At 44.0% G+C, this 27444-nt stretch overlaps 1 protein-coding gene and 1 long non-coding RNA gene across 2 annotated transcripts in view; one reads left to right on the forward strand and one right to left on the reverse strand.

The window, feature by feature from the left end:
* Positions 1–8114, forward strand: part of LOC103792799 (uncharacterized) — an 83233-nt gene extending 75119 nt beyond the window's left edge. The window contains exons 2-3 of the long non-coding RNA XR_004742739.3: positions 2626–2743; positions 5736–8114. This is a non-coding gene — a long non-coding RNA (uncharacterized LOC103792799). The remainder of the gene's footprint in view (positions 1–2625; positions 2744–5735) is intronic.
* FKBP1A (FKBP prolyl isomerase 1A) lies at positions 289–22369 on the reverse strand. Its single transcript, XM_008995624.5, has 5 exons — positions 22206–22369; positions 22078–22125; positions 4609–4721; positions 1674–1838; positions 289–1395 (listed from the first exon to the last, which is right to left on the reverse strand). Exons 1-4 carry the CDS (start codon positions 22240–22242, stop codon positions 1710–1712), a joined length of 327 nt encoding a protein of 108 aa, XP_008993872.1. The 5' UTR covers positions 22243–22369; the 3' UTR covers positions 289–1395; positions 1674–1709.
* Positions 22370–27444: the final 5075 nt, after the last annotated feature.

Here is a 27444-nt window from a genome sequence, read left to right on the forward strand (position 1 = left end):
CATTTAATAAATATTTGATAACGGGGAGGGGATGTTCCCTGACTATCCTGGCCTGCCCTTCAGGCAGTTCCTTTGATGCAAACCTACTGCCCCCCACATCCCCCCCTCACCTCCAACTCCCTCACCCCTTAATGGCCAATGCAAAGGATGTTCACGGCTGCATTTTTCTGCCAAGACACAATCTTGAAACTACATCCCCACTGCCACCCTCCTTCACCCTGCCCAACCTTATCCTCTGGCACCAAATGGCAGGGGAGGCACTTAAAAGTAACCGCCATGACACAGAGCTGAGAAAAGCCGGCATAAAGCACTTTTATTGCAATAATAAAACTTGAAACTCATATATGGTGCTGGGGGGAGGGGGCAGCAATGATTTCTCTCACCAAATCACTACACAGGACAGCAAAGGGGTGAGAAGGAGCTGAGGGAGGAAAAGCCAGGAAGCTTTGAGATCAGCAGAGGGAGCCAAGCATCAAAAAACTGGAGATGCTGAAGCTGCGATGACCAGCATCATTTTCTTAAGAGAACATTCAAGGATTTGTCATGATGGCTGGGCTTTCACTGGGTGTTAAGTCTACAAACAGCACCTTCAATTTAAACTGTCAAAGTTCTCAAGATTTAGGAAGTGGTGGAGCTTGGAAAGTTATGAGATTACAAAATTCCTGAAAGTCCATTAGAAAAACCACAGGATGGGGGAAAAATAATAGCCAGGCCACAAAGAAGGCTTCAGAGGTCCCTGCTGGCTCAGGGACAGATAGATACCTGTAGTGTCCAACATCGCAGTGAAAATGACCTGCTTTCAAAGGCAGAGGGTTTAAGGAGAGGGTGGGGTGGGACTGGTGGAGGCAAAGGCTCTCCCCATCCCCACCTCAGTTTTAGGTAGGGCTTTTATTTTAACCCAAGCACATGTCTCAACTTGGAGAATAATTCAGCCCTCAACAGCGCCTCAAATCTGCTATGGCTTTGCAGCGCAGCAGCAGCATGAATGTTTAATATATAATAGATAAAAATTTCATCCAAAAAATTAAAATAAAATATTCTTGCAACCCCCCCCAAACACCAATTCCTATTCTAAAGTTAACCTATCACTTGTGCTGTTAATACTTGATCATGTACTTAACTGGAAACCTAGATCCAAAAGACTGAAACTGAATCTTCACCCCAAAATGAAAACAAAATAAAATGAATAACTTGAGGTTTATGGCATATAGTTTAGGTAAACACACATACAAGGATAAAGGGGAAGAGGAAATGGAGGTGTCGGAAGCAAAGCTGAGTGACAGAACACATTCAGTCAGGGCAGATGTCTATACAGAGTGTAGTGGAACATCAGGAAAAGCTCCATATGGATTCATGTGCACGCATCTGGAGGCACCACATCCCTCCATGGCAGACCTGTTGGGGACAGAAAATCTGTGAGTTTCCAGCAGCTCAGTGTTCTTTGTCTGCAGTGGTGACAGCCACGATGCCATCTGCCACGCCAAATCCCTTCCCCAACAGCTGAGCAGTCTGAGACTGAGCCACTTCTGTTCTAGCTGGAGACAGCCAGATGGGCTTGGGCTGGGTCCCAGGTGAAACCACCTTTATGTTCTCTCTGCTACCCACCAAAACACTGGGCATAACATGGGAGGCACAAAGGTAGTGAAAGACCCTTCAGCATTTGATCTCCTTACCCAAGAACAGGGAGCTAAGGGAGAAGGCCATTCCTGTCATTCCAGTTTTAGAAGCTCCACATCAAAGACAAGAGTGGCATGTGGTGGGATGATGCCTGGGTGCCCAGTGGCACCGTAGGCATAATCTGGAGATATAGTCAGTTTGGCTCTCTGACCGACACTCATCTGTGAAAAGAACAAGGAAGAAAGACTCAGCCTGACACACACGCCAGCTGTCTCTGTAAGAACAAGAGCTGTTTACCTAGGTGCTCCTTGGCCAGGATGGTATTGACTTTGCATATGCCCAGGCATCACCACCTCCCTGGGCAGGGCTTGAAGGCTGGCAGTCAGATTCCATGACCCCTGCATCTCACTCCAAGAGGCCCAATGGCAGTTCAAAACCGTTCTTGACTCTCAGAAGGGTTAAGCCCTCAACCTTTCTACCCAAGACTTAATGACTAATGCTGGGCAGGTAACATTCCAGATGTCTCACCACCTAGTTCCCCCTTCAGTGGTCTGTCACTGAAAGGACACATTTAGTGACATCTATGCTCGTCTTGAAAAAGGAATACTCTGAAACTATGCTTTAAAAAAGTATATACATAGAAACTAATACTTGGGGGTAGTCTATTTTTTCTATTTATACTTTTTTGCCCATATAGGAAAACTTCAAAAAAGATAATATGATTTTCTGGGCTACACAACAGCATGTACTATATGATACTATTTTTGAAAATATTGATTATATCTACAACAGAAAACATCTTTGGAAGGACATACCAGATTTTTGCTATGAGGAGAACAATGTGGATAGGAGTGACCAGTAAGGAGAGATTTTTACTTTAAAAAATGTATTTGTGTATTATTTTGTTTCAAACTAAATACAGAAATAAGTATAAATATCTACTTTCTGAACAGTGAGCAGATTCTCTGCAGTATTTCCATCCTTTGACCTCTCTCTGCTTTGCTTTAGGTCTCCCATGTTCCTGGCTTTTGGAATCCACTGGAGAGAGGATGAATAAAGAGGAAGCTGCAGGCTGTGAAGTGTCTAATCCTTGCTCCCCTCTGAAACTGGGACATGTTGGATCAAGGTGGGAAGGACAGTGAAATATGGCTTTATCTTGTACAATTCAAAACAATCATATTTCTTGACTCAGCAATTCTACTTCCAGAATATTCTGCTAACAACTCAAATGTCCATCACAGAAGCAGTGGTTTCATAGGCATATCCACACCAGGGATTAGTCAAAAAGAATACAGTGGTGGCTTTAAATGTACTAACATAAAAAGATGTCCAAGATGGATGAATAAAAGCTGCCAAAATAGTCCTTGTGGCACAATTCAATGCCAAAAGGAAAGGAAAAGGGGTGTAAGACAATTTCCCTTTTCTGTGTTTTTAAGTTACTTGCTGAAAAAAATATGCTGTGAAGAATTTAAAAGATGTTTTATGCAGGTCTCAAACTACCCAGACTTCTCACAAATGACAGGGCTGTGACTGACCCCAAAGCACCAGTTAAAGGGAGAGTCATGCTTCTCCAAGCCTGAGATGTGAAGTAGGCTGATAACACTAACTTGATGGTAGATACAGCACTTAGGATATACAACACAGCGATTGTCCAATGCTGGAGCAGTCAAAGATGGGATGAGGTATGAACAATGGCTGGCATGCAAGATAGAGGATGGGCTACAGATCTAAGAGCCAGCCAGACTAGGGAGACAGAGGCAAAAAGCTATGGTTGGCAAGGTTTCCCAAGGGAAGTAAAGTACAAAGCCTCTTCCTCATACTGCCAACCCTCTGCTCTACAGGAACAGAAACCCAGACACCTGGGAGTGGAAGGCTTCAAGTTTCTAAAAGTTGAGCAGTTTATTTGGAGATAAATCTGTGATGTTTTATAGAGGAAGTAGAAGCATGTGTATTCTTGAAAAGAGAGAGACAGAAATCTGTCTTTCATCTTGGTTGAATTTCTAATTCTCCTTGGTGAGAGGAAAGCAGCCTACCCATCATGCAGAGCCTAATTATAAATTTGCCTGGGTCTTAGGTCACTGAAAAACATCCCTTTACCTGGTTAGAGCTAGAAAAAAATCCCTAGGATTGATGGGAAGACAGAATCCGGCTGAAATTTGGCAACCGTGGGTCCCTACTGTCTCCTGGGAATTTTATAGTGTTGGCAGAACAAAAGCTGTTTCCACAAATGGGGAGGAAAGAGATTAGGATCACAAGACAAAATTATTTTCTCCATTAGTATGACCTGTCAGAAGCAGTCTGACACAATATGGTTAATAGTAAGAGAAATAATTAAAAGCACTGATACTGTTTTTTACTCATACTATCCTGAGGCCAAAGATTTAACAATACACTGTGATGCTAGGGACCGGAGGAGATTGCACCTTCATAGCCTTCAGGCAGTTCAGAGTGCAACCCCTAGAGATAGCAACTTGGCATATCTGTCAAAAAACAGTACACACAGCTTTGAGCACTCACCCACTTTTGAGAGTATGTCCTATGGCAACATGTGCACACATGTAAAATAAAATCTGTATAATTAAGTTACTACAGCACTGTTTACAATAGCAAAATTCTGGAAATTACCCAAATACTCATTAATAGAGCACTAGCAAAATAAATTATAGCACATTTACATAAAGAAACACTATGCAGCTGTATCAGAGTTTACTCCTCTTTTATGTACTGGTATAGGGAGTGTCAAAAATAGATTAAGTGAAAAAGTAAACTGCAAAACTTTGTGTGTGAAAGCAAGAAAAAAGCAGTATGTGCTTAAACCACAATACAAAAACATGAACGACAGGAGCTTCTTGTGGAGGTATTGGGCAGATGGGATGGGACGAGAGTGAGACTTAACTTTTTAAATTTTTGAGCCATGTAAATATGCCACCTATAAGAATAATATAAAAGGTAAATACCAGAAAGTAAAACAGAACAAATGAGAGAGCATACCTGGGCAACCCCTTCTTCCCAGCCTCGGATCACCTCCTGCTTGCCTAGCATAAACTTAAAGGGCTTGTTTCTGTCCCGGGAGGAATCAAATTTCTTTCCATCTTCAAGCATCCCTGTGAAAAAGGGCAGTTGTAACATGAGCGACAAGTAATGACAAGGCAAGTCAGAGACAGCAGAGCACCCATCAGAGATGCTAGTGCAGAAGAGTCTGGCAGGAATTGCGGTACCTAGGGAGGGTTTCCTGTGGCCTCACTGGGCATCTAAGGAGTTGGGGTAGTCCTACTCCAGACCTGTGAATGCTCTTCCCTGACTCCAAGCAGTAAGATGACTACAAAAGGACCCCGCATACCAAAGGTGGTTGGCAGTCCACCCTGTTCTGGAGATGGGAAGTATGAACTTCCTCCTGCCATGACTCTCCTAGCACCTGGTAGATTTTCTCCCCAACTAAAAATAACTGTGGTCCCCTGAGGTGCACAAAATGTCTAGAAGACACACACAGGGCAAGAAGCAATCTTCCTTCCCAAATTCCCCAATCACCTTTCACATATAATGTGTTTACATGTTGCGCCTCCATTGTTCAATGCAGGCAAATCCCCCTCCACTATCTGCCACCCTCTCCTCTGTGGTTCACTGATTGTGACCTTCACATGTTGCTGCTCTCCAGGCTGTGGGTCAGCACTATGGGATGTGGTAAGAGGAAGCTATAAGGCAAGCTTTCACCCACATTCTAGTGCCAAGTGTCTCATACCAACAGGAAACCTGGGGCATAAAGCTGGGCACTTGTAGGCTGGTTCCTAAGTTGTCATAATCTTCCTGGGAAAAGTAAAAACCAACCTGGGCTGAAGTAGAGAAATGAAAGACAGAATGTTTGCAGCATTCATCACACTTATTTTATCCATTGCTGCCCCAGAAAACAACCTGTGCTGATTTTTGCACAGCTAACACTTTGTAACAGAGATGACATAAGAGGGCAGGAATACCAAGGAGGTTAGAATGGTTGCCCTTGAAGAATTAACTCAGTAAACCCAGCCAACTGCTAGCAACTCTGTTAGCAGTGGCTCCACTGAGTTACTCTAACTGGGCTAGGTGCTTTCCACACGTGAACTAATTCAATTCTTTCTCCACAGCACTATCCCCATTTCACAGATGAAGAAACCGAGGCAGACAGAGAGAATTGAAGTAGCTTGCCAAAATAGTAAAACTACATTATAAATCATAAACCCAAATGCCATGCTCTATTATCCCAGTTTCCCAGAAGCTGGACAAGCCACAACGGCACCTTCCAATAAAAGGGGAACTCCAGAGATGCTATGAGAAAAGAGGAACAGACATCTGCAATAGATATCTGCAACTTCCTTCTCAAAAACAACATCAGCATTGGTTTCTCAGGAAGCCACTGCCAGCCAATTGTGATAGCAGACACTGAGTTCCTGAAATTCTCTAGTCAGGATCCCAGATTGGAGATCAGCCAGTGGTTAACATATAATTGGCACAAAACTGATTTTACTGGAAGACTGAGAGTGAGCATTCACCATGGTTCTAAGCATTAGAAAATCCACAAAAACATTACAATTCTGTTGTGTATGAGTTTAGGACAAAAGGAAAATCCTGACATAATCCCAACCGAAAAAACAATGTCAACACGTAGAAGTAGGATGGGGAGGCAAAGATGAATTGGCAGCGTTATCATAGCTACTGGACTATGTGGACTTTAACAAAATAAGAAATGGGGGTGGGGGTTGGGTAGTGGTGTTTCAACAGAGCAGGAGTAGAGACAGATGTCCTGGGAGCAGAATGGATGCCAATGCTGCCTGGAGCCTGAAGCTGGGAGCTGAGGACTAAGAGGAGACAGGAGGGTGGGGACCTGTACCTGTTCCAAGAAACTGGTGCCCCAAAACTGGTAAGCTGGGTTACGCATTTAGCTCATTCCTTTACCAGAATGCAGTCACCACTCGATGATAAAAATGACTGATGTCAGGACTTGAACAGTTCTCTATAAATGAGTTCCTGGGAGACAACAGGTCTCCAGGCTCCACAATACCTACCAAACACACTGCCTTTAGCCTGTTTCAAACTGGACTTCTTATACAGAATCCAACCCAACCAAACTCAGAGGTAGGGGTGAGAGTAGGCAATAAACAGCTATGATGCTCCATTCCTTGGCCAGGCAGGGAGCCTTTCCATCCACTTCCATGAAACTGCTTGTAACAGAAGTAAGAAAACCAACTCCAAGGCTCAGTAACCCACCCAAGGTCAGAACCACTGAGTGGCAGAGACAGTGAGCCACAAAGGAGACTGAAAACCAGAAAGAGCTTCTCTCTAGTCTGCATTATTTTAAGAAAAACATGCCCATAGGGGCAACCTGGAACCAAGGCTGTGGGACAACCTGGACTCAGCACACTCACCTTCCTTTCTAATTAAACATCAACTTCCCAGAAGCAACAACAGCCTGGCCCAGCAGATGAACTGGAATCAATCTAAGCTTTTCCCCTATGCCAGGGGTGGTGTGGGGTAGGGATCTGGGTCAGTTTGGGCACTTACACCTACTTAGTTTGGGTACCACTGCACCTGCTGTGAAGTCTACTGGCATCTTCCAGGAAAGTCCTACCTCATTAGTAAAAAGAAAAACAAAGACTTGGGAAGAAAGTTCCTGCTCTACCTGGTGAATGCTGTTGTGTGAGGATATCATGTTTGGAACATGCCAGACACCCTGTAACCACAAGAAGGCCAGGCATACCACAAGATGGTCATTCCAGTGCTCTGAATCAGCCCCAAACCACCTCCCTCAAAACTCATGTTCTAAAGTGATTAAAAGTGTGCTTTGAAGGTAAACCAGTAACAGTCAACAGATCAGTGACTGCCAGGAGTCAAGGGTAGAGGGAGGGAGGAACAGATGGAGCACAGAGAATTTTTAGGGCAGTGAAGATGTCCTGTATGATGCTATAATGAATACATGTCATCATGATTAGAGAATTTGTATAATGAATACAAGTCATCATACACTTGTCCAAACCCACAGAATGTACACCACCAAGAGTGAACCCTAGAGTAACCTACGGACTTTGGGTGATCATGATGTGTTAATGTAGGTTCGTCAATTGCAACAAATGTACCATTCTAGTCGGGGATGTTAATAATAGAAGGCTATGCATGTGTGGGACCAGGGGATATATGGGAAATCTCTGTATTTGCCTCTCAAGTTTGCTGATAATCTAAAACTGCTCTTTAAAGTCTTACAAAAAAAAAAGGAAGTCTGCTTTGCCTTATGTTGGGTCTTCAGTTGCCTCCAGCCAAACACAGCTGGCATGAGGCAAACCTTTATTTGACATTTAGTGAGCACACCACAGTGCAGTGCTGCCACAAGAGCAGTAACAGAAATGGAACTCAACAACCACAACCACAGAGACATCCCTGATCTGCGACAATGGGACCAGTACTTATGTCAGAACCCAGTACATGTAACCACATTTTGTGTATAAACAAAATAAAATTTACATTTAAGTTACTACACAGAATATACTTCTCATTTTTAAAAAGAATGCTGATTGTGACCCACTAAATTTATTTCATGATACATTAACGGTTTGTAACCCATAATTTAAAAAATATGGTGTATCTATAAAAGAATTATTCTATTTCTTACCAAATATGAACATGCCCTGACCTGTGCAAGACAGTATTTTGATTGCAATGAAAACCACAGGGTACTGAGACAGACACTTTCTTTTTACTGCCTTGATCAAATGCAATGCCAAGTAACCTCCAGACACTACATGCATCCACGTATCAATGTTGCTTTGCCTGAGGTGAGATACTTCAATTATCTATCTGACTGGTACCAGGATAGGAGCACAAGGTGGGACACAGCCTGAATCTGCTGCCGAGCCAGTATGGAGATGTGGATGTTCTTCGGCGAAGACTACGGCTCTGTGAGAATGCCTGACCCCAGCTCTCTTGAGCCTATCTTGGACCCTGAGGTGCAAGCCTCTCCCTAGTATCTTAAGAAAAACATAAAAGCCAGGAAGCAGGATTTCTAAGTGAAGGAGCTTTAAGCAGGACCTTTGCCTAGGATCTTTATTTTCCTATGCTATTTTGGATGATCTGTTGTCCCTGGGAAAGGGGCATAAGACTTGCTCTAGAATTTCAGACCACAGTCACCAACAGTCAATCCCATCTACTTTTTTAAGAAGAAATCTTCACAGGGAAGGGTTAGGCGGTGGCAGTGGTGTTGGGATTCCTTAGGCCCAAGGAGAGGATTTCCCATAATGAAGTCCGAAAGCTAAACAATAACCTGCAAAAATGGGCAGGGTGATATGTGATTAAGTGGGTGTCACACAACTGGCACAAGCTATAGGACAGGGAAAAAAGAGGGCTTCCCAAGCGGGGAGGAACAGGCCACTTAACTATGGCCATAAGTTGTCAGGCAGCAGGAGAAGGTGAAAGCAGTATTTGTTAAGCTAGAATGAGTGTGCCTGTAGCATTTTCAGGGGTGGGAATTATGCTGTTCAGTCTGTAATGTCAAAACAGGTAGTGAGGAGTTCCATTCCTGGTCAAGATGAAGGACGAGGATCAGATTTGTTCTTGAAACAATCCACAACCAATCCCTTCCTCCCTAAAGAGTCCCACAAAAACCTAAAACCACCTAGACAAAATAGCTAAAACGATGGTTTGTAAGACACCAGACATCCATAATGAAGAACAATAATTCCTGAGACCTGGGAAACAAGGCCAGGCCTATATCCTTGGGAGTTTCAGTGAGAGGCAACGGGAATGGAGCTCAAGGCACCTACAGTCAGTTCACAGGACAGAGTACTGGCAGGAGAGAGCTATAAAGAGCTCCCCAGAGATCTACAGAGGGTCCTCTTTTGAGTATTCGGCAGAGTCCCTCTCAGTGCATACATTTGAGGGAACTATTCAAGGCCAGGAAAAGAACTATCCAAAAGGCTTAGAGGAACCATACCCAGTACTCACACAGGGCTCCAGTCAAACTGGAGAAACTCATGATTCACAAGGCACTGGGCAGAATACTCAGGAAGATCTTGCCTATAGCAGGAAATAGTCAGCCCTAAACTGAGCTCTGGACCTACCTAACAAATCACAAAAGCAAGACTCACAAGCATCAAACTGTTTCCAAATAACTTCAATGCTTCTCAGTATAAAACTCAGGAAAATTAATAGGAATAAAAATATCCAGCACACCAAAAGGTAAAATCACAATGTCTGGCATCCAAAGATTGCTAGGCATACAAAGAGGCAGAAAACAGGACCCAAAATGAGGAGACTTATCAGTCGAATGAAAGCAACTCAGAACACACAAAATGTTAGAATTAGTAGAGGAGGACTGTAAGACTCTAACTTTTGGAAATGAAAACTACAATGTCTGAGATGAAAATTATATTGGGCTGAAATGACAAAATATTCACACATAATACAGTAAAAACTTCATGCCATTATCAAACATAAACTCAAAATGGATCCTTGACCTAAATATTAAATGCTAAAACTATCAAATTCTTAAAAGATAACATAAGAAGGAAACCTTTGTGACCTTGGGTTAGGCGAAGGTTTCTTAGTATGATGTCAAAAAACACTAGCTATAAAAGAATAAATTAAATTTCATCAAAATAAAACAATTTCCGTACTTTTAAAAGCACTGTTAAGAAAATGAAAGACAAGCCATACACTGGGAGAAAACTTTTGCAAAGTACATACCTGATATAGGACTTATGCCCAGAATATAACAAATCATCAAAATTCAACAATTAAAAAAATCAATAAAAAAAGGCAAAAGATTTGAACAGACACTTCACTGAAAAAGATAGATGACAAGTAAGCATATGAAAAGATGCTAAACATTCTGAGTTATTATAATAATACAAATTAAAACCACTAGGAGATGTGTCTACCACCGATCTGAATGAGTAAAGCTAAAAAGACTGACCACATCAGGCATTATTGAGGATGTGAAGGAACTGGAATTGTCATACATTGCTGGGTGGGAATAGAACATAAAGCTTCGGAAAACAGCTTGATAGTTAAGTTAAACTTACATCTCCCATATGACCCAGCCATTCTAATCTTGAGTATTTATCCAAGAGAAATGACAGGCTATGTCCATAGAAAGACTTATACACAACCGTTCAAAGCAGATTTATTTTCAATAGCCAAAAACTATAAACTAACTCAAACATCCACCAACTGGTAAGTTGGTAAATACATATATCTATATAGAGAAAATTATTTAGCAACAAAAAGGAACAAACAATTGATACACGGGATAACACAGATGAATCTCAAAATAATTATGCCAAGTGAAAGAAGGCAGAGACAAAAGAACATACTGTTTGATCCCATTTATATACAACTTTAGAAAATGCAATGAATCTACACTGACAAAAAAGCACACCAGCAGTTGTTAGAGGAGGGTAAGGAGGGGTGAATTCAAAGGGAAACAATGACACATCAAAACTTATGAAACTGAACATTTTTTAAATGTGCAGTTTATTGGATTTTGATCATGTTATCAATAACTTTTTTTTTAAAGGAAAAGAAAAAAGTAGACAGTGGCATTTACTAAAATCGTATATGTGTTTAGCTCCTCTATCCACACTGGCAATGAATGAATAGTGTGCTTCCTCTGTTTGGGGAAGGAACAGGTAAAGCAGGCAGCAAGTCAAGTCTCAGCAGTTGCTTCAGTTTTAACTCTGGAAATCACTTGTGCCAGGAGCTGGAGCCCTTGAACAGTTGAAACCACCTGCCAAGTTAGTGCCTTTCCTAGAGAAACCATTCCCTGCTGAGATAAGGCAACTGAGGTTACAGTGCAGGTATGGCAGCGGACAGTCTTTAAGCTCAGCATAAAACATCACAAGCATTACCTTCTAATTGAAGAGCTGACCGATTTCATCTCTGGCCATACAAAAGCTTATAACTCATGCCTGAGAAACTGCCTGGAATAGCTCCATATTCTTGATTTCAAGTATTTAGTATTGGCTCTCCTGACTGAATGCAGTCCAAGCTCACAGACCTGGCCTGCGTTCTGTGTCCTGGTGGCACCTGCAGTGCTGGTATTCAGGGACACTCTTGGATTTGCTTTACTTGCATGATTTTTAAGAAGGACAAGCATGAGGCCTTCATATTTAGACCTTCTTTCCTATATGGTAAAATGACTATGAGGGCTAATCCCAGAATGGTAGTCTTTAAGTTTAGCACCTTTAGTTACTAATCAGTGAGCAAAATGTGAAAATGTGCTCCAGTTAAAAGCACAAGACCATGAAAGGGGCCAAAGCTAAGACTGCATGCAAAGGCTGTTGATGTCACCTTGCCTGGGTCTCCTCTCAAACGGAAATCCTTGGAAAGGGAGCAAAAGGGTTGAAAAAACAAGACAGTGCAGAGAGTCTCAAGTCTGTCTACCTCCCAGCAGCCTGCGCTTTCCTACTCCTTATCAAGGAATCAGCAGAGGGAGATTTGGCCAGCAGCTGCTGGGCAGCAAAGTATCCCCAGACTACGTTCCTAGTGGTTGGCTCAAACCACTAAAGCAGTGGTTAAGACTCAAGACCAGGACCTGGAGATTCGCAAGGACCACTGGGATATTATTTCACTAATAACCCAATAGAAATGGAGTCACTTCCAGGGCACTCTGCTTTGGGGAAGGGCAGTCCCATACACCTTTTAGTGGGAAAGGAAAGAAGACTAAGAAGGCACCTCTATAGACTTATGGCTTCCCTACTTGTAGTGAAAGCTCATGACTCAGTGCAGTTTAAAGTTGCTCATGAATCTTTGCAGAGTGTTTCCTATAGGCAGCATTTTACAGGAACCAAAATATGGGAAGTTTTAAGATTAAACAAACAGTAACTAAAAAGCAGAATATCCTAAGCCCCAAACTTTCAAAATAAAGTCCTTGCCATTTACAGTTTGGAGAGGGACAAAGGATTTCTACTTTCAACATGCAGGTGAGTTTCTTAAGGACAAAAAAGTGCAATGAGGCCAGGTGCAGAGGCGGCTCATGCCTGTAATCCCAGTGCTTTGGAAGGCCAAGGCAGGAGGATCATTTGAGGCCAGGAGTTTGAGACCAGCCTGGGCAACATAGCAAGACTCACTCCCCGCCCCCACCCATCCTGTCTCTATGAAAAATTAAAAAAAAAAAAAAAAATTAGCTGGATGTGGTACATTCCTGTAGTCCTCGCTACCTGAGTGGCTTAAGCGGGAAGATCACTTGAGCCCAGAGGTTTGAGGTTACAGTGAGCTATGACTGCAAAAGTGCACTCCGGCCTGGGCAACAGAACAAGACCATCTCTCTCTCTTTTTTTTTAATAGATCGGTTTTCACCATGTTGGTCAGGCTGGTCTTGAACTCCTGACCTCAGGTGATCCACCCGCCTTGGCCTCCAAAGTGCTTGGATTACAGGCGTGAGCCACCACGCCCGGCCTGAGACTATCTCTTAAAAAAAAAGTGTAATGGTTGAATGGAGGTAGGGGGAGCCAATATTTTTCTGAGGCTTTGCATTTGAAGCCACTTAGAACATTCCCAGATGGGTGTATGGCTCAGGGTCTAATGTTCAGCTGTTTGCTTTCCTCCTCCTCCTCATTAGATACAGAAGCTCTCTTAACCACCTTTTACTCAGCTGCCTTACTCAGAGACTCCTACAACTCACAGCCTTCATACCCCAGCATGGTGAAGAACACTCCCTCATGCTTTAGTCTCTAGTTCTTGATCACTCCTTCATTCCCATGAGTTCTATATTCATAAAGAGAGGAGTGGTTACCTATGTTTGTCCCCAAACCCATTTATGGTAGCTATATTTACTGTGTAAAGATAATGTAATTAAATAGTATGTAAATCAATAAAATGAGTGTGAATTCAAACAGTGGTTCTAGCTGACTGCTGGGAAAGACTCAATAAAGGCAAGTCACTAAAAAACTATTGCTAGTGAGATCATATGAGAGACTACATTTAGAAAAAGAAATCTTAAAAATCTGGAAAGGTTGGATTTTTACATGTCCTTTTTTAAAGTAGAGTAAAGACAGTTGTGAGAACATATTTATATGGTTTTCAAATTGGTTTTGCAAGAACTACGATGGGAAACTCCACTAGCAGAGCCATACTCAAAGAAAAATGATTTATGTTTGAGTTTGAAATAGATGTTGAGAGAAGTCATGTCACTTTTATGTTAGCATACCAACTACCCACTTGTCTCAATCATGATGGGTAAAAAGGGATTCTACATTTAGATAGACAAAAGATACAAATTCAAATCTTACATTCTTATTCCATTTCTGGGTCTCTGTGGCTGCATTCCAGCACAACCTCCCTGAAGTGGGGTTCTGAGAACTCCTTATGAGTGAGGGGTATGATCAAGGGTCCAAGTGGCCTACTCAAAGAGGGAACCAGATCACTCTCACCAACATTTCCCTGAGATCACAAACCGTGTAAGGACATTTCCCACACGCAGAATGGAAATGCTTCTAACCTTTGGCTAAATCCCTTTAGATCCTATAACCAAAAGTGTATTTTGAAAGGCAGGGTCCATAATGGGAAAAACATGCAGAATCCAGAGGCAATAAAAAGAACACAAACCAGAATACATGCCCTGTGGGTGTGTCTCTCCATTTTCCATTTTAATCACAATATAAATAAGAGGGCCTACCATACTGTATCATATGGGGAGGGGGAGAAAGAAATAGCACTAGACTGGGCACAGTGGCTCACACCTGTAATCCCAGCAGTTTGGAAGGCCAAGGTGAGCAGATTGCCTGAGCTCAGGAGTTCGAGACCACCCTGGGCAACCCAGTGAAACCCCATCTCTACTAAAAGACAAAAAATTAGCCAGGCATGGCAGCGTGCACCTGTAGTCTCAGCTACTTGGGAGGCTGAGGCAGGAGAATTGCTTGAACCTGGGAGGCAGAGGTTGCAGTGGGCTGAGATCGCGCCACTGCACTCCAATCTGGGCGACAAAGTGAGACTGTCTCCAAAAACAAAAAGAAAAAAAGAAATATCACTTAACAGTGGCTAGCTGGAAGTGGTAGAAATATGCATTTTCTACAGGATATAATGATTAAAGGCATGAGTTCTGGACCTCTGTTACAGATTATTATAACTCCCTCCCTGGTCTCCCTGCTTCTGCCCTTGCTCTCCTACAGTCTAAACCTAACACAGCAGCCAGATCCTATTACCCTTTTGCTAAAAAAACTCCTGTGACTCCCCACCTCAGGAGATAAAGCTCTTAAAATGGCCTACAGGACCTTCCAAGAGCTGTCAAGCCTCCGCCCCACCACCATCCCTCTGACTTCACCTCTGATTACTCTCATGCTTCTCCAGTCCCAGAACATTGCTTCCTTATGTTCTACACACACACTAGCGATACCCCCACCCATGGGCCTTTGCATTTGCTGTTCTCTGCCTAAAATTATCTTGCTCAAATAGTCACATGGGTTACATCCTTACCTCCTTCAAGTCTTTTCTCAAATGTTACTTCTTCATTGAGGCCTTTGCCAGTCTGTCTAAAAGCTCAACCTTTTCTTATTCCCTCCTTAACATTTACGAGTTTACACACAACAGTCATGCTTATTAATCGTATTTATAGTCTTTTCCACTACAGTGTAAAATGAAGGCAGGAATTGTGTCTTCTTCCCTCCTAAATTCTTGGTAGCCAGGACAGTGTCTTACATATAACAGACATTCAATAAGCACTTACAGAAAAAAATCAAAGTACCCTTTTCTCTTCCTGGCCTGTGTATATACTTGGAAGACCCTTTCCTCCTGCCTGACTGCACCAGACACACCCAAGACCAGGTGGCACTTCCTCCAAGAAGTTCTAGCCTATAGGTGTAGGGTGCTTGGGGTATTTTCATTGTAACTGACCACTCCCTACAGGGTAAGCACCTTGAGGGCAACACTAAAGCCTTGCCCAGATCCTTATATATTCACTGAATGAATAGATAGGAACTGGTTATTTCTACCTCCCCAACTTTCTGCACTGCTAGAATAGACCTGGTCAAAGTCAAAGGGGTCCAGGGGAGGGAATGCAGGGACTTGGTTAAGCTTAGCAGGAAAACAAAACAAAAACAAAAAACAGAAGGAAAAATAAAAGTAAAAATAAACTGATGGAATGCCAGGTCCTAACTGGGCATTCATTCAAACAGTCACTCAATAGCTACTCTATGCCAAGACTGGTGGGGAGACCCTGGAGAACAACACTTAGTGTGGGTCTGGCCTCCTGGAGCCTGCAGTTTGTTGGGGAAAGAGCAGATGCTAACTACACAGATCCTGACTATGATGGGGCTAAGAAAATAGATGGGTGTGTTGTAGCAGAATTAGAAGCATGCATGTACGCATGTGAAGTGTTACTTCAGCTGTGCTATAAAGAACAGAAAAGAGCCTGTCATGCAGAGGAAATGAGGGCAGTGTGGTAGTACCTAAGCAAAGGGGCAGAGACCTCCATGTGGGAAAAGGCTTGGAGCATTTGAGCAATCCAGGCCAAGGTGGCTTGAGCTCCTGGGAGTGAAAGGGTAAATACAACAGGAAGAGACAGTAGCATCTAGGAAATGGTTATTTCTGCCTCCCTGACTTTCTGCACTGCTAGAATATACTTGGTCAAAATCAAAGGGGTCCAGAGGAGAGAAGGCGGGGACTTGGTTAAGCTTCTTATCAGGAAAACAAAAACAAAACCGAAAAAATAGAAGTAAAAATAAACAAATGTCACCATAAGCACCAAAGGGAGAACTGGATGCTATGTGATTAAGTTATTCATAATAACCCTGGCTTCTTCCATGGAAAATAGCAGGTGACAATATTTTTAGAGAAAATTCCAAGGCAGACAAATGATTTCCAGTTTATGGATATAATAAATCCCTCAGTACGTCATAAAATACCAGTTTAAGCACTATTAAAACATATATGAGTAAATGAATTTATGGCATGTAAATTAAATTCAATAAAGCTGTTACCAAAAAAAAAAAAAGGGGGGGTGTCTATGGACTCCACTGAAAGGAACTAGAGCTCTTTGAAAGATGGGTGATAGTAGGACCAGAGTAGTGAAACCAAGAAATGGATGAAGGAATGGTGGGAGCCTGTCAAAAAGGTACTGGCGTCCGCTAGAAGGGCTCCTACTGGCTAAATTTAGGATGACATTAGCATCAAAAAGAATAAACGGTATCACTGTCTTAAGGTCCTGACCAAAGTTTTGAGCCCACAGTACAGTAAAAGCAAATAGAAGGGGAAAAAGTCACTTGCCCCCACTAGGAATGGCAACACCCCATCAGTTAACATTCATTTTTCATTTTAAAAACTGGTAATTAAAGGCTGGACATGGTGGCTCATGCCTGTAATCTCAGCACTTTGGGAGGCTAAAGGGGATGGATCACTTGAGGCCAGGAGTTTGAGACTAGCCTGGGAAACCTGGCAAAACCCCGTCTCTACACAAAATACAAAAATTAGGCTGGGTGGCATGCGCTTATAGGCCCAACTATTTGGAAGGCCAGATGGGAGACTGGGATGGGAGTCTGGGAGGTTGATGCTACACTGAGCCATGATCAAGCCCCTGCACTCCAGCCTCAGTGACGGAGACACTGTCTCAAAAAATAAAAATAAAAATTGCTATTTAAAGGCAAAGAATGAGCTTTACCTTATAGCAGCTAATGAATTATATTAGCTGTATATAATGAATATATTCATTACATTATAATGAAGAATAGCAGCTCATGAATTTAGAAAGAATGAAGGAATTTTATAAATCAACACTTTGTGAATGCCAATTAAAGATTTCTTCAAGGGAGAATTATCAGATAGTGTAAACACCATTAGGTGAAAGGCTGATGAGCAACAGGCCATCTATAGCTACCTAAGCACTCCACAGATCACTGCTAATGGCAAAGGGGAAAATATACCTTTACAAAAAAGATCAAATTTAGCATCACAACTAGTGATGTTTCCTATGTGTGCTGAGGATGAAGTACTCATACTAAAATGTTTAAAAGGAATCTATTCAGACATTTAAAACATTAAACATCCGGTTCAGAAAAATAAAGGCAGGGAACAAGTTAAACAATACCATGAGAAAACAGTTAAGACAGACGTGGAGTATTCTGTAAGATAAATAGCCTGCTTGCTTTGAATAAATCAGGGTTAAGGAAAAAACAGTGTAAGGACTCTTCTAGATTGAGAGTACAGACCTAACTCCAATGAATAAGGCTCAATGGAACTATGGCTTTAAAAAAAAACACCACTTTGGAGACAACTGGGTAAGTCTCAATCGGCATTTGCTGCACAGCAGGCATTGTTATTCCCATTTTATAGACATCAGGTGGAAACTGAGAACTGTTGGACAATATGCTCAAGCTCTCAGCTTGTTGGATGGCAGGGCCAAGATGAGAACACAGCAAAGAACCCACATCCTCTTTGGGGATCACTTCTGCCCACTGCCTGAGCTGGCACTCTACACACCTGGGATACAACCAGTGTCCTGTTTCTGCCTTTGCCCCAACAGCCTGTTGTCCACACAGAAGCCAGAAGGAGGGGGACCCGTTAAAATCCAAGCCAGCCAATGGCTCCCACCTAAGTTAGAAAAAGCCAACATTATTTTAACAACTACCAAGGCTCCACCATCCCCTCATTTCCTGCCACACACCCTCTCACACAATCCACTTGCTGTTCCTCTAACGCAGGGAGCAGCCTCCAGCCTCAGGGTCTTGCATGAGCTCTTCCCACTGCCTGGGATACTCTTCTAGTTAGCCCCATAGCTCCCTCACCAACTTCGTTTGAGTGAATGTTAAAATGCCATTTTTTTCAGAGGCCTTTTCCAATCACCCTCACGAAAAGCAGCCAAATTCCCTTCCTACCCCTCACTCTACTTTAATCTCTCCACAGTGCTTTTTACTACCTGATGTGACCCATGGCCATCCTATCAGTCTCCTCATCATGAGCAAAGCCCCACCAGATCAGGTCTTTGTCTATTTAGTTCACTAGCTATATCCCTAGTCTGTATTCTGTTCAAAATACATCTGCTGTGGGAAAAAGGCAAAGGGTCTTGTTGCAGCCTTGCCCAACAGTTACAGCCTGTGTGCCTCAAGACAGCACATGTCAGGGAAAGCCATCTGAGTCATCTCTGCTGACGGTGAACCTCCCTCCAGACATCAGATCACCAACCAAGATATACCCAGCAAGGGAGCATATGAAATAAAACAGAGAAGAAGGGGAATGAGGCTAAGGAAAAGCAAGGAGGCTGCAGCAAAGTGGCCACACCTGCCCTGGGAGCCTCAGCAGCTCTCCCAGTTGACCTCCTGAGGACATAAGGCTGAAGAGCTTCTGGTTTTTCTCAGTCAGCCAGGAGGCTATAGCCGACTTAAACCTGATCCCAAGGACAAGATATCCAGCTACTTTTTAAGAAGAAAAAGGAAAACATTCCTTCAATTCCCCCTGAGGTTGCTCTCACAATGGCAGGCACATGGCCTACTGAAATAAGTAAAAGAGATCTAAACCTAGCTGTGTGCCAGGACAAGCTCTACAGTAAAGGTGAAGCTACTGGAGGCAGCAGGGAGGAGCTGTGAGAATTCACTGGCTGCTAAAGGCACTTACTTGGCAGGTTACCTTTCCACCACCTCCCTCCCTCAATGACTGTCATGCTCCTAAGAGATGCTTAGCTGGCGATAGTGAACTTTTTATTTTCCCTCTGGTACCACAGAGGTAGTGCAGGCCTTCCTTTGAGGCCTTGCTCATGCTGTGCTCTGCTAGAAGGTCACCGAAGTCACCAGAGGGACCCCTGAGAGTGGCATCAAGGAGACTACTGACAGCCACTAGGGGCATTTAAAGCACCCATGTGGTAAAGGTCAGTCTGTGCTTTGCACACCTCTGATGGCTAAGGGGAGATTTTGGCCGCCTTACTTCTATCCCTCTTTCTCTGGACCTGCGCCCATATCAGCAGCAGTGGGCACCTGGCAAGAGCTGACTGGATCAAGAGTGTTCGCCTTACTCAAACCCTCCTTCTCAGGAAATGTAACAATCAGACTCACAGCCAAGCAATCTGAGCCAGATACTCAAAAGAAGACAGAGAAACTGGGCATGGGGACGGGTGAAGGGTGAGCACACAGGGGACATCCACCACCTACCAGTTGGGAGAAGCAGAAAAACACAAATCTCTAACAGGAGACTACTGAGGCAGTCAGGCAGGCAGGAAATAAAACACAAAACAACAACAACAAAAAAAAAAACAGAGATGAGAACTGGGGGCATCAAGATTATTGCCTTTTTCTTCTTAGGGACCAGTGCGCTTCCTGCCTTTGACGACCCCTGGGACCTTTGTGATAAGCTCCAACTTCTGATCATGTTCCCCAAGATGGATTCTGTTCCCAGTGACTTAAAAGCCTTAAGTGCTACAGATGAGATCTCACAGTGCCTACCCACTCCTCTCACACCCCCACAGGTCTCAAACAGGTTATTCCTGGGAGGCTGGTGACAAAGACCCACGGAACAAAGCTGCCAGCCTGCTAAAAAACAGCCTATTTTGTGAGCATGAGGCAGAGCTGGCTTCTCACTAAGGCGTCTTTGTAGGGCTTATCAGAACGAAATAAAAAAGAAAGCTTTTGTCCTAATGCATGCCAGGGTCCTGCTGCTGTTCTGGGAACATGTGGGTGGGTGCCACTCGAGAGAAAAACACCGACTTCAAGAGGCACTGGAAACCCTGATGGTGTTCTGGGTCTCATGACCATCTGTTCTCATAGGAAAAGGCTCCAGACATGCTGTGTGAAGAGGATATTTCACCAAGAGGCATGGCAGCACCAGAACATGGGTGAGCATGAGGGGCAGACGTGGGAGTGGGACACATGTTGCCAGACACCCCAGTGTGGCTATGCACAAGCTAGCGTGGGGAGGGGGTGTGACAGAAAGCAGCTCCTCATGGCTTGAGTCCCAGTCTTTGCCCCAGTTGGCTGTGGGAACTGAATGAACTGCCCACTCACCCCAGCACTGTAAATAAAAGGCAATGGTTACTTTTCTCATCCTTCCAATCAAAAATCACCAAATGCATGCACTTTCATCTACTAGACCTCCCAGGCTCAGGTGCTAACTGTGACCTACAAGGACAGCTATTTAAAACATCAAAAGAGCTTTCCAGTTTCTTTCACAGACATGAGACTGCTGCCCACAAAGATGAGTTTCAGTGTCTCCTCCTTTGGCAGCTTTTTTAAAGTTCTAGTTCTTAACTGCTACGTCCTGCCCCCATTTCTACCCATGGAGAAGGGCAACAGAAATTAAAGGGCTTGGGAGGAGGAATGTTAGTTGCCTTTTCCTCTTGCCAGTGAAAGTCATTTCCCTCAATAGAGGGATCCCTTCATATTTCCATTTTGGAAGGGAAAGGTGGGGCTTATTCGTGAACAACTTAGCCAGAACTGCCCACAGCCTACTACCCAGGAGGAAGAAGAGGAGGAGAGGGAGTGGGAAAACAGAGGGAGGAGGAACAGAGGAAAGGGTGGGAAGGTTGCGAAAGGGGAAGAAGGAGGTAGAGGGAAGGTTATTCGTATCAACAACTGTGGCTACACCAATCATTCCCACCCTCGTGGGACCAACAGCCACAGCCATGGAGTCTCCGCCAACTCAGCTCTCTCCCTCTCCCGCCCCTGCCCCCATACAAACCAGGAGGACCTTGTAAGGGCAAGGAGTAAAAGCCGGTACACGACTCTGATGTCTGACTTCCGGCTGGGGAGGGGGAGGTGTCTAATATTTCCTTCGCTTACATTATCACTGTTTATTATCCTCCAGATTCTTTAAAATGAGGATGACAAAATTCTCTACTTCTAGAAGAGCTGGGGGACTAAACTACATGTGCAGCTTCCGGTCAGCCTGAGCTATCGCTGCCACAGTCTTGGATTTGTAAGTGGCTCAAAAGTAAAAAGCCGGAAAAAGGCCGTGCAGCTCTACTTCCCCCCAGGCCAGGAAGAGCCAAAGCAATGACTTAGGAAGTGGGTCGTTTCCCCACCCGCTGCAAAGGTGGGAATTCCGAGTCGCCCGGAGGAAGCAGCAGCTCTGCAGACTCGGAATTACCTCGTCCTTATCTCCACTGAAGAAAGGGCTGGAAGCGGGGATAGGGTCACAGAAATGGTACAAGGCCTTCCTAATAGTCCCTGGCCAGAGCTCTGCCCATTCCTGAAAGTGTGACCTTGGGAAAGTGACTTCGCCTCGCCAAGCCTCAGTTTCCTCATCTGAGCAGTGGGAATAAGGGCAGCATCTAAGGTGTAGAAAAGCTTCTGATGGGCTACGTAACTAATTCCTAGCCCGCCGCCAAAGCTCACAACCGCCGATTCAGACCCGCCAGGGTTTCGCAGGCCTGAGGCTGCCCCTGAGCCACCGCCCAGGCCTCAGCTGCGGGCCTCGCCGCCGCCACGCCCCGGGCCCCCGGACCCTGGGCCCCAGGCCTTGGCGGCCAGCAGCACCCGGGCAGGGGACCGCGGTCCGGGTCCCCACCCCGCAGGGCCCCCGACTCACCGGTGTAGTGCACCACGCAGGTCTGGCCGCGCTTGGGGAAGGTGCGCCCTGAGGAGACAGAGACGGGCACTGTGAGCGAATGCGCGCGGCGTTGGAGGCACTGCCGGCCGCCGCGCGCCGCTACTCACCGTCTCCTGGGGAGATGGTTTCCACCTGCACTCCCATGGCGGCGGCAGACGCTGGACGGGCGGGCAGCGCGACGGGCGGCGTGGACCGACAGCGAACTGGCGGTGATTCCACGGCTCTGCCTAGTCCCTCGGCGAGTCGCCTGCGCACGCGCACCCCCCTTCTCGCCCAGCCCTGCGTGCGCGCCCCACACGGCGAGCACGTCCCGGAAGCCCAGGCATCCGGAAAAGGGGGGACCGGAAGCCCGGAAGCCCCGAGGCCTCCGGATGCAGCTGTGTTTGCAGAGTTACGTGCTTCCAGCCAGTTAAGCATCACCCTGACCAAAGAATGGGAGGTCCATTCTTAATAGCGGGTCCGCAAGTCACTGAGTAGGTGACTGTCAGCAGGTTTCCACTTCTAACACAGTTACTCATCCTGGAAAGAGCATAGTTCTGAGAATACAGCGCACATGTAGTAGTGTGTTATCATTTTATAAGTGGCTCTGGGTTCTGAGTTCTGCTTTTCTCCACTGGAGGAAGAGTTGTGCAGATTCATTCACTCACTCACCCATAGCTTACATGCATACATTCTTATTGAGCATATGAAAGTTAATACAAATTGGGTCACTCTTGTGATGCCCAATGGAATCAGAATCCAGGGGCCAGGGAAAAAGCACTGGAGGCACACAGCACGTGTTCCAAGAATTAATATTTCCACTAACTCCGCTGTTGAAATGGCCTGCTGTCCCCCTAAAACCAGTTTCAGCTAGTAACTGCTGAAACAGCCTGCCATGACCTAATACTAGTTTTACTTAACACTGTCACTCACGAATCAGAGCTTGCCAGGTCCCCGAAACTTTACTAGTGTCACTGTGCTTTCTTTCAAAACAATACATTTCCCTTTCTAATAAAACTCCCAACCTTCTCTTGATTCTTCGGCCATATCAAAGACTACCAGATATGTATGTATGCCCCAAGTTGCAATTCTTGCTTCCCAAAATAAAACATTAAATTTAGAGATTCATCTCCATATTTTATTTTGACTTTGAGAAGCACCTTCTATATGTCATGTACTGTGTGCTAGGTGCTGAGGATACAGCAGTGAAGGAGTCAGGCTTAGTCCCTGACCTCATAGAATCTACAGTCTAATATGGAGAGATAATTATGTAAATTAGTAATTATGAAACTTAAAAAAGATATGGAATAATTGTAAAGTTTCAAATCTATAATACTATGAAATAGTAATACATGGTGTCATACTGTGACAGACATATTAATATAACAAAGATGCCTGACTTAGTCTGGAATATGGTCAGATATTTCCCTGAGTTAGTCAGGTTTATCCAGGTTTAGCCAAGGTCAGAAGGCCAGTTGTGTGTATGTGCTGGGGCAAAGGGAGGCAAAAGGAGCAGTACCTGCAGAGGCACTGTGACGCAAGAGAACACTGTGACATGGTCTAGGACATAAGGAGGCAGATGTGACTAATCTTTCTCTGATCTCGGTGTGTGTGTGCTCCTGTATTAGTTCATTCTCACACTGCTATAAAGGATACCTGATGCTGGGCACGGTGGCTCATGCCTGTAATCCCAGCACTTTGGGAAGCTGAGATGGGCAGATGACTTGAGGCCAGGCATTCAAGACAAGCCTGGCCAACATGGCGAAACTCTGTTTCCACTAAGAATACAAAAAAAAATTAGCCAGGCATCGTAGCACATGCCTGTAATCCCAGCAACTTGGGAGGCTGAGGCACAAGAATTGCTTAAACCCAGGAGGCAGAGGTTGCAGTGAGCCAAGATTGTACCACGGCACTCCAGCCTGGGTGACAGAGTGAGACCCTTTTTTTGAAAAAAAAATATATATATATCCGAGACTGGGTAATTTATGAAGGAAAGAGGTTTAATTGACTCACAGTTCTACATGGCTGGGAAGTCTCAGGAAGCTTATAATCATGGCAGAAGGGGAAGCAGGCACATCTTAGATGGCAGCAGGCAAGAGAGAGTACATGAAGAGGAGCTGTTAAACACCTATAAAACCATCAGTTCTCATGAGAATCAGAGAACTCACTATCATCAGCACTCACTATCATGAAAACAGCATGGGAGAAACCACCTCATGATCCAGTCACCTCCCATCTGGTCCCTCACTTGACCTCAGGATCATAGGAATTACAATTCAAGATAAGATTTGGGTAGGGACACAAACCCAAACCATATTAGCTCCTGTAGTGTTTTAAATATAACCTCACAGCTTTTTGACACCCTTACTGTCATCTATATCCCCTTTCCTAAAATCCCAGTGAGTTGTGACTGTTCTGGCAATTTTAATATAGTAAGAATACAGGCCATGACAGAACCAACTTAACTGTGGCTGAAGAGACTGAAGTTGCTGTCTCTCTCATGTAACAGTCCAGAGGCAGATGGTTCAGTGCAGGCGGTACTTCACAGGCTGTCCAGGGACTCATTCTTCTTCTACTTGGGCTCCCCATCCTTAGAATCCTACCTTCATATGCATGGTCTGAGATGGCTCTCCAACATATTTTCATTTCAACTGGTGGGAAAGGGGAAAGGAGGAATGTGAGGATACATTCCCCTTTCCTTAAGGGCATGACTTAGAATTGCACACCTCTTCCCCTCATACTTCATATTGACTATAACTTAGTTGAATAGTCAAATTTAGCTACATGGGAGGCTAGCAAATATAGACTTCATTCTGGGTGTACACATACCCAACTAAAATCAGAGGTTCTATGGTCACAGTAGGGAAGAATGGATATCAAAAGATGAAATTAAAAAGCGGGCCCCAACAGTTGCCAGGACACTGCTTCACACCACTTAGAGAAAATTAGACTGCAGAGAGAATAACTGATGGTAAATGAGAGCAACCAAGGGCAAGAGAGTTCCTGGATTCAGTTTTTCCTGAAGCCTAGCAGGATAAGGCTTGCCTCACATTCATCCTGTGGTCTCTCTCATGGCTCTGAATTGGATATCAGTTCAAAACGTAAGACATGCCTTTGAGATAGTGGCCAGCCCAATCCATGTATATAAGCATCGTTTATCACGTCTTCTGGGGGTTCCCCAGGAACCTCACATTTGCACCACTTCTTCCTCAGTGCTTTGGGAAAGCAAAGGAAAGCATGTGGCTATCAGTTCAGCCATCAGTGGTGACATGCAGCACAGACCTGAGATGAATTAGACCTGAGGACAAGGGGCACTTATTGAGCATTTATCTGATTTTTTAAATAACTGGGAGAGTTTTGTTTCTAAATTAGTTTAGATTCTGCTTATATATAGCCTGGTTATTAATTAACAACTCTGTTAAGTGTTTAAATTCTTTGGGATCACCCTTAGCAAACCAGAACTAAAAACAGAAAGAGTGAGTGACTTTAAGAGGTGGAACTGGGAGAAAGAGCAGGAGATTCTGACTTTCATTTAGTATCATTCTGAACTGATTAAATTTATTTTTATTCTCTTTGTGTAATACGAGACAGGGAATCATTTCAGTCTGAAGTCATAAACCTCCCTGATGACAAGGGGAAGTAACTCCCCTGAAGTCTTCAAATCCGAAAAATAAACTTTCTATTTTTTTATCTATTTCCAGATTATTTCTACCTGCAGAGGCACTGTGACCCGAGAGAATACTGTGACATGGTCTAAGACATAGGGAGCAGATGTGACTAATCTTTCGCTGGTCTCTGTGTGTGTGCTCCTGTATTAGTCTGTTCTCACACTGCTTCACACTGCTATAAAGAATACCTGAGGCTGGGCACAGTGGCTTATGCCTGTAATCCCAGCACTTTGGGAGGCTGAGGTGGATGGATCACTTAAGGCCAGGAGTTCAAGACCAGCCTGGCCAACATGGTGAAACCATGTTGGGTTTTCATAAGAGAGTTCCTGGATTCAATTTTTCCTGATTCCAGGGAAAGTTTTTGGCCATTATTTCTTCAGATGTTGTTTAAACATTTAAAAATGTTTACTTGTTTAAAAGTTTTGTAATAGCCACATGAAAGACTTTGCCAGGCAGTTCCAACAGCTGTGTGATTTCAGCATTGGCATCTGCTGATTGTCTTTGCCTATGTGAGCTGATATTTTCATGTTTCTCACAACTCAGGTAATTCTGCACTGTATCATGGACATTTTGAATTTCATAATATTCAGATCCGTTTTTTAAAATCCTATTGAGAATGTTGGTATTTTTGTTTTAATAGACAATTGGCCATATTGGGCTTAGGCTGTGAGCTCCAACCAGCCTTCTGTGGATTGTGATTTCAGTGTCAGTGCTATTTTCAAAGGCTTTGCAGTGCACATTCTTATATGTGCACCACTCGGTCGTCTATGTAGGACCTGGGCAGTGATACATCCTTTGTTAAGTTCTGAAAGTCTGTGTGAGCTGTTTAGTATCTAATTCACACATGCAAAACACAGGGATGAGCCCAGAAGTTGATAACAACTTTATTCAGTTACTTTCCTAAGCTCTTCTCTCTCTTCTTAATACAATTTTTCTTTAATTACGGGAAGCAACTGTTTTTGGTCCTCCAATCAGAAGTATGGGACCTTATTTACCCTGTTAGGCCAGCCACTTCCCATATCTATACCTGTGTTTGGAACCAAGCAGTGAGTGAACACAGAGAAAGAAAAAGCGAGAAGTCTGTCCTACCCTCTCAGGACCACAGCACCTCTGATTGGAGGAGAAGGTTCTTACCTGTCAGTTTTAGGCTTCATCGACCATCACTGCTGTTGCTGCCACCCTCACAAGGACTTCTTGGAGGCTAGGGTACAAGTGAATTGAAAAAAGAAAAACAAAGGGGAATTCCCCCCATTCTGGGCATTTGGAGGACACTTTCTGCTTCTTAAACCAGGGTTAGAGAGCTTTTCCTGGAGCTTTCTCTTTCTGTCCTGGTAGACATTTGCAGATTTCAAGCTGCATTGAGTCCAGCCTGGGAAATACTGGAGGAAAAAGAAAGTAAACTAACTTCTGGCCCCATGGTGCTTCACATTCCAGTTTTATTCCTCAATCCATCTGCTACTACTTTTCAAAGTTCTTAAATAGCGACTCCATGCATTTCGTCCATGTTTTATAGCTGCATTCACTGGGAGAAATGGGCTGCAGTGTGCTTACTTCATTTTACCTGAACCAGGCCCTGTTCTCTCTAATTTTTTTAAAAAGAGCTCTTTCCAGAGACAGAGAGAGACAATGATAAAACAAATTAAAATATTAATAGTTGGGGAGTCTGAATGGTGGCTAAAATGGGAAGTTTTCACACTAT

The sequence above is a fragment of the Callithrix jacchus genome, chromosome 5, assembly GCF_049354715.1.
Source record: "Callithrix jacchus isolate 240 chromosome 5, calJac240_pri, whole genome shotgun sequence".
NCBI classification, from domain to species: domain Eukaryota; kingdom Metazoa; phylum Chordata; class Mammalia; order Primates; family Cebidae; genus Callithrix; species Callithrix jacchus.

Excerpts from the sequence above, each read along its gene's own strand:
- FKBP1A (XM_008995624.5), bottom strand. The coding sequence starts at position 22,242 with ATGGGAGTGCAGGTGGAAACCATCTCCCCAGGAGACG. Across the intron at positions 4,722-22,077 it reads CTGCGTGGTGCACTACACCG|GGATGCTTGAAGATGGAAAG; the intron begins GTGAGTCGGGGG and ends CCTTTTTCACAG. Across the intron at positions 1,839-4,608 it reads GGGAAGAAGGGGTTGCCCAG|ATGAGTGTCGGTCAGAGAGC; the intron begins GTATGCTCTCTC and ends TTCTTTTCACAG.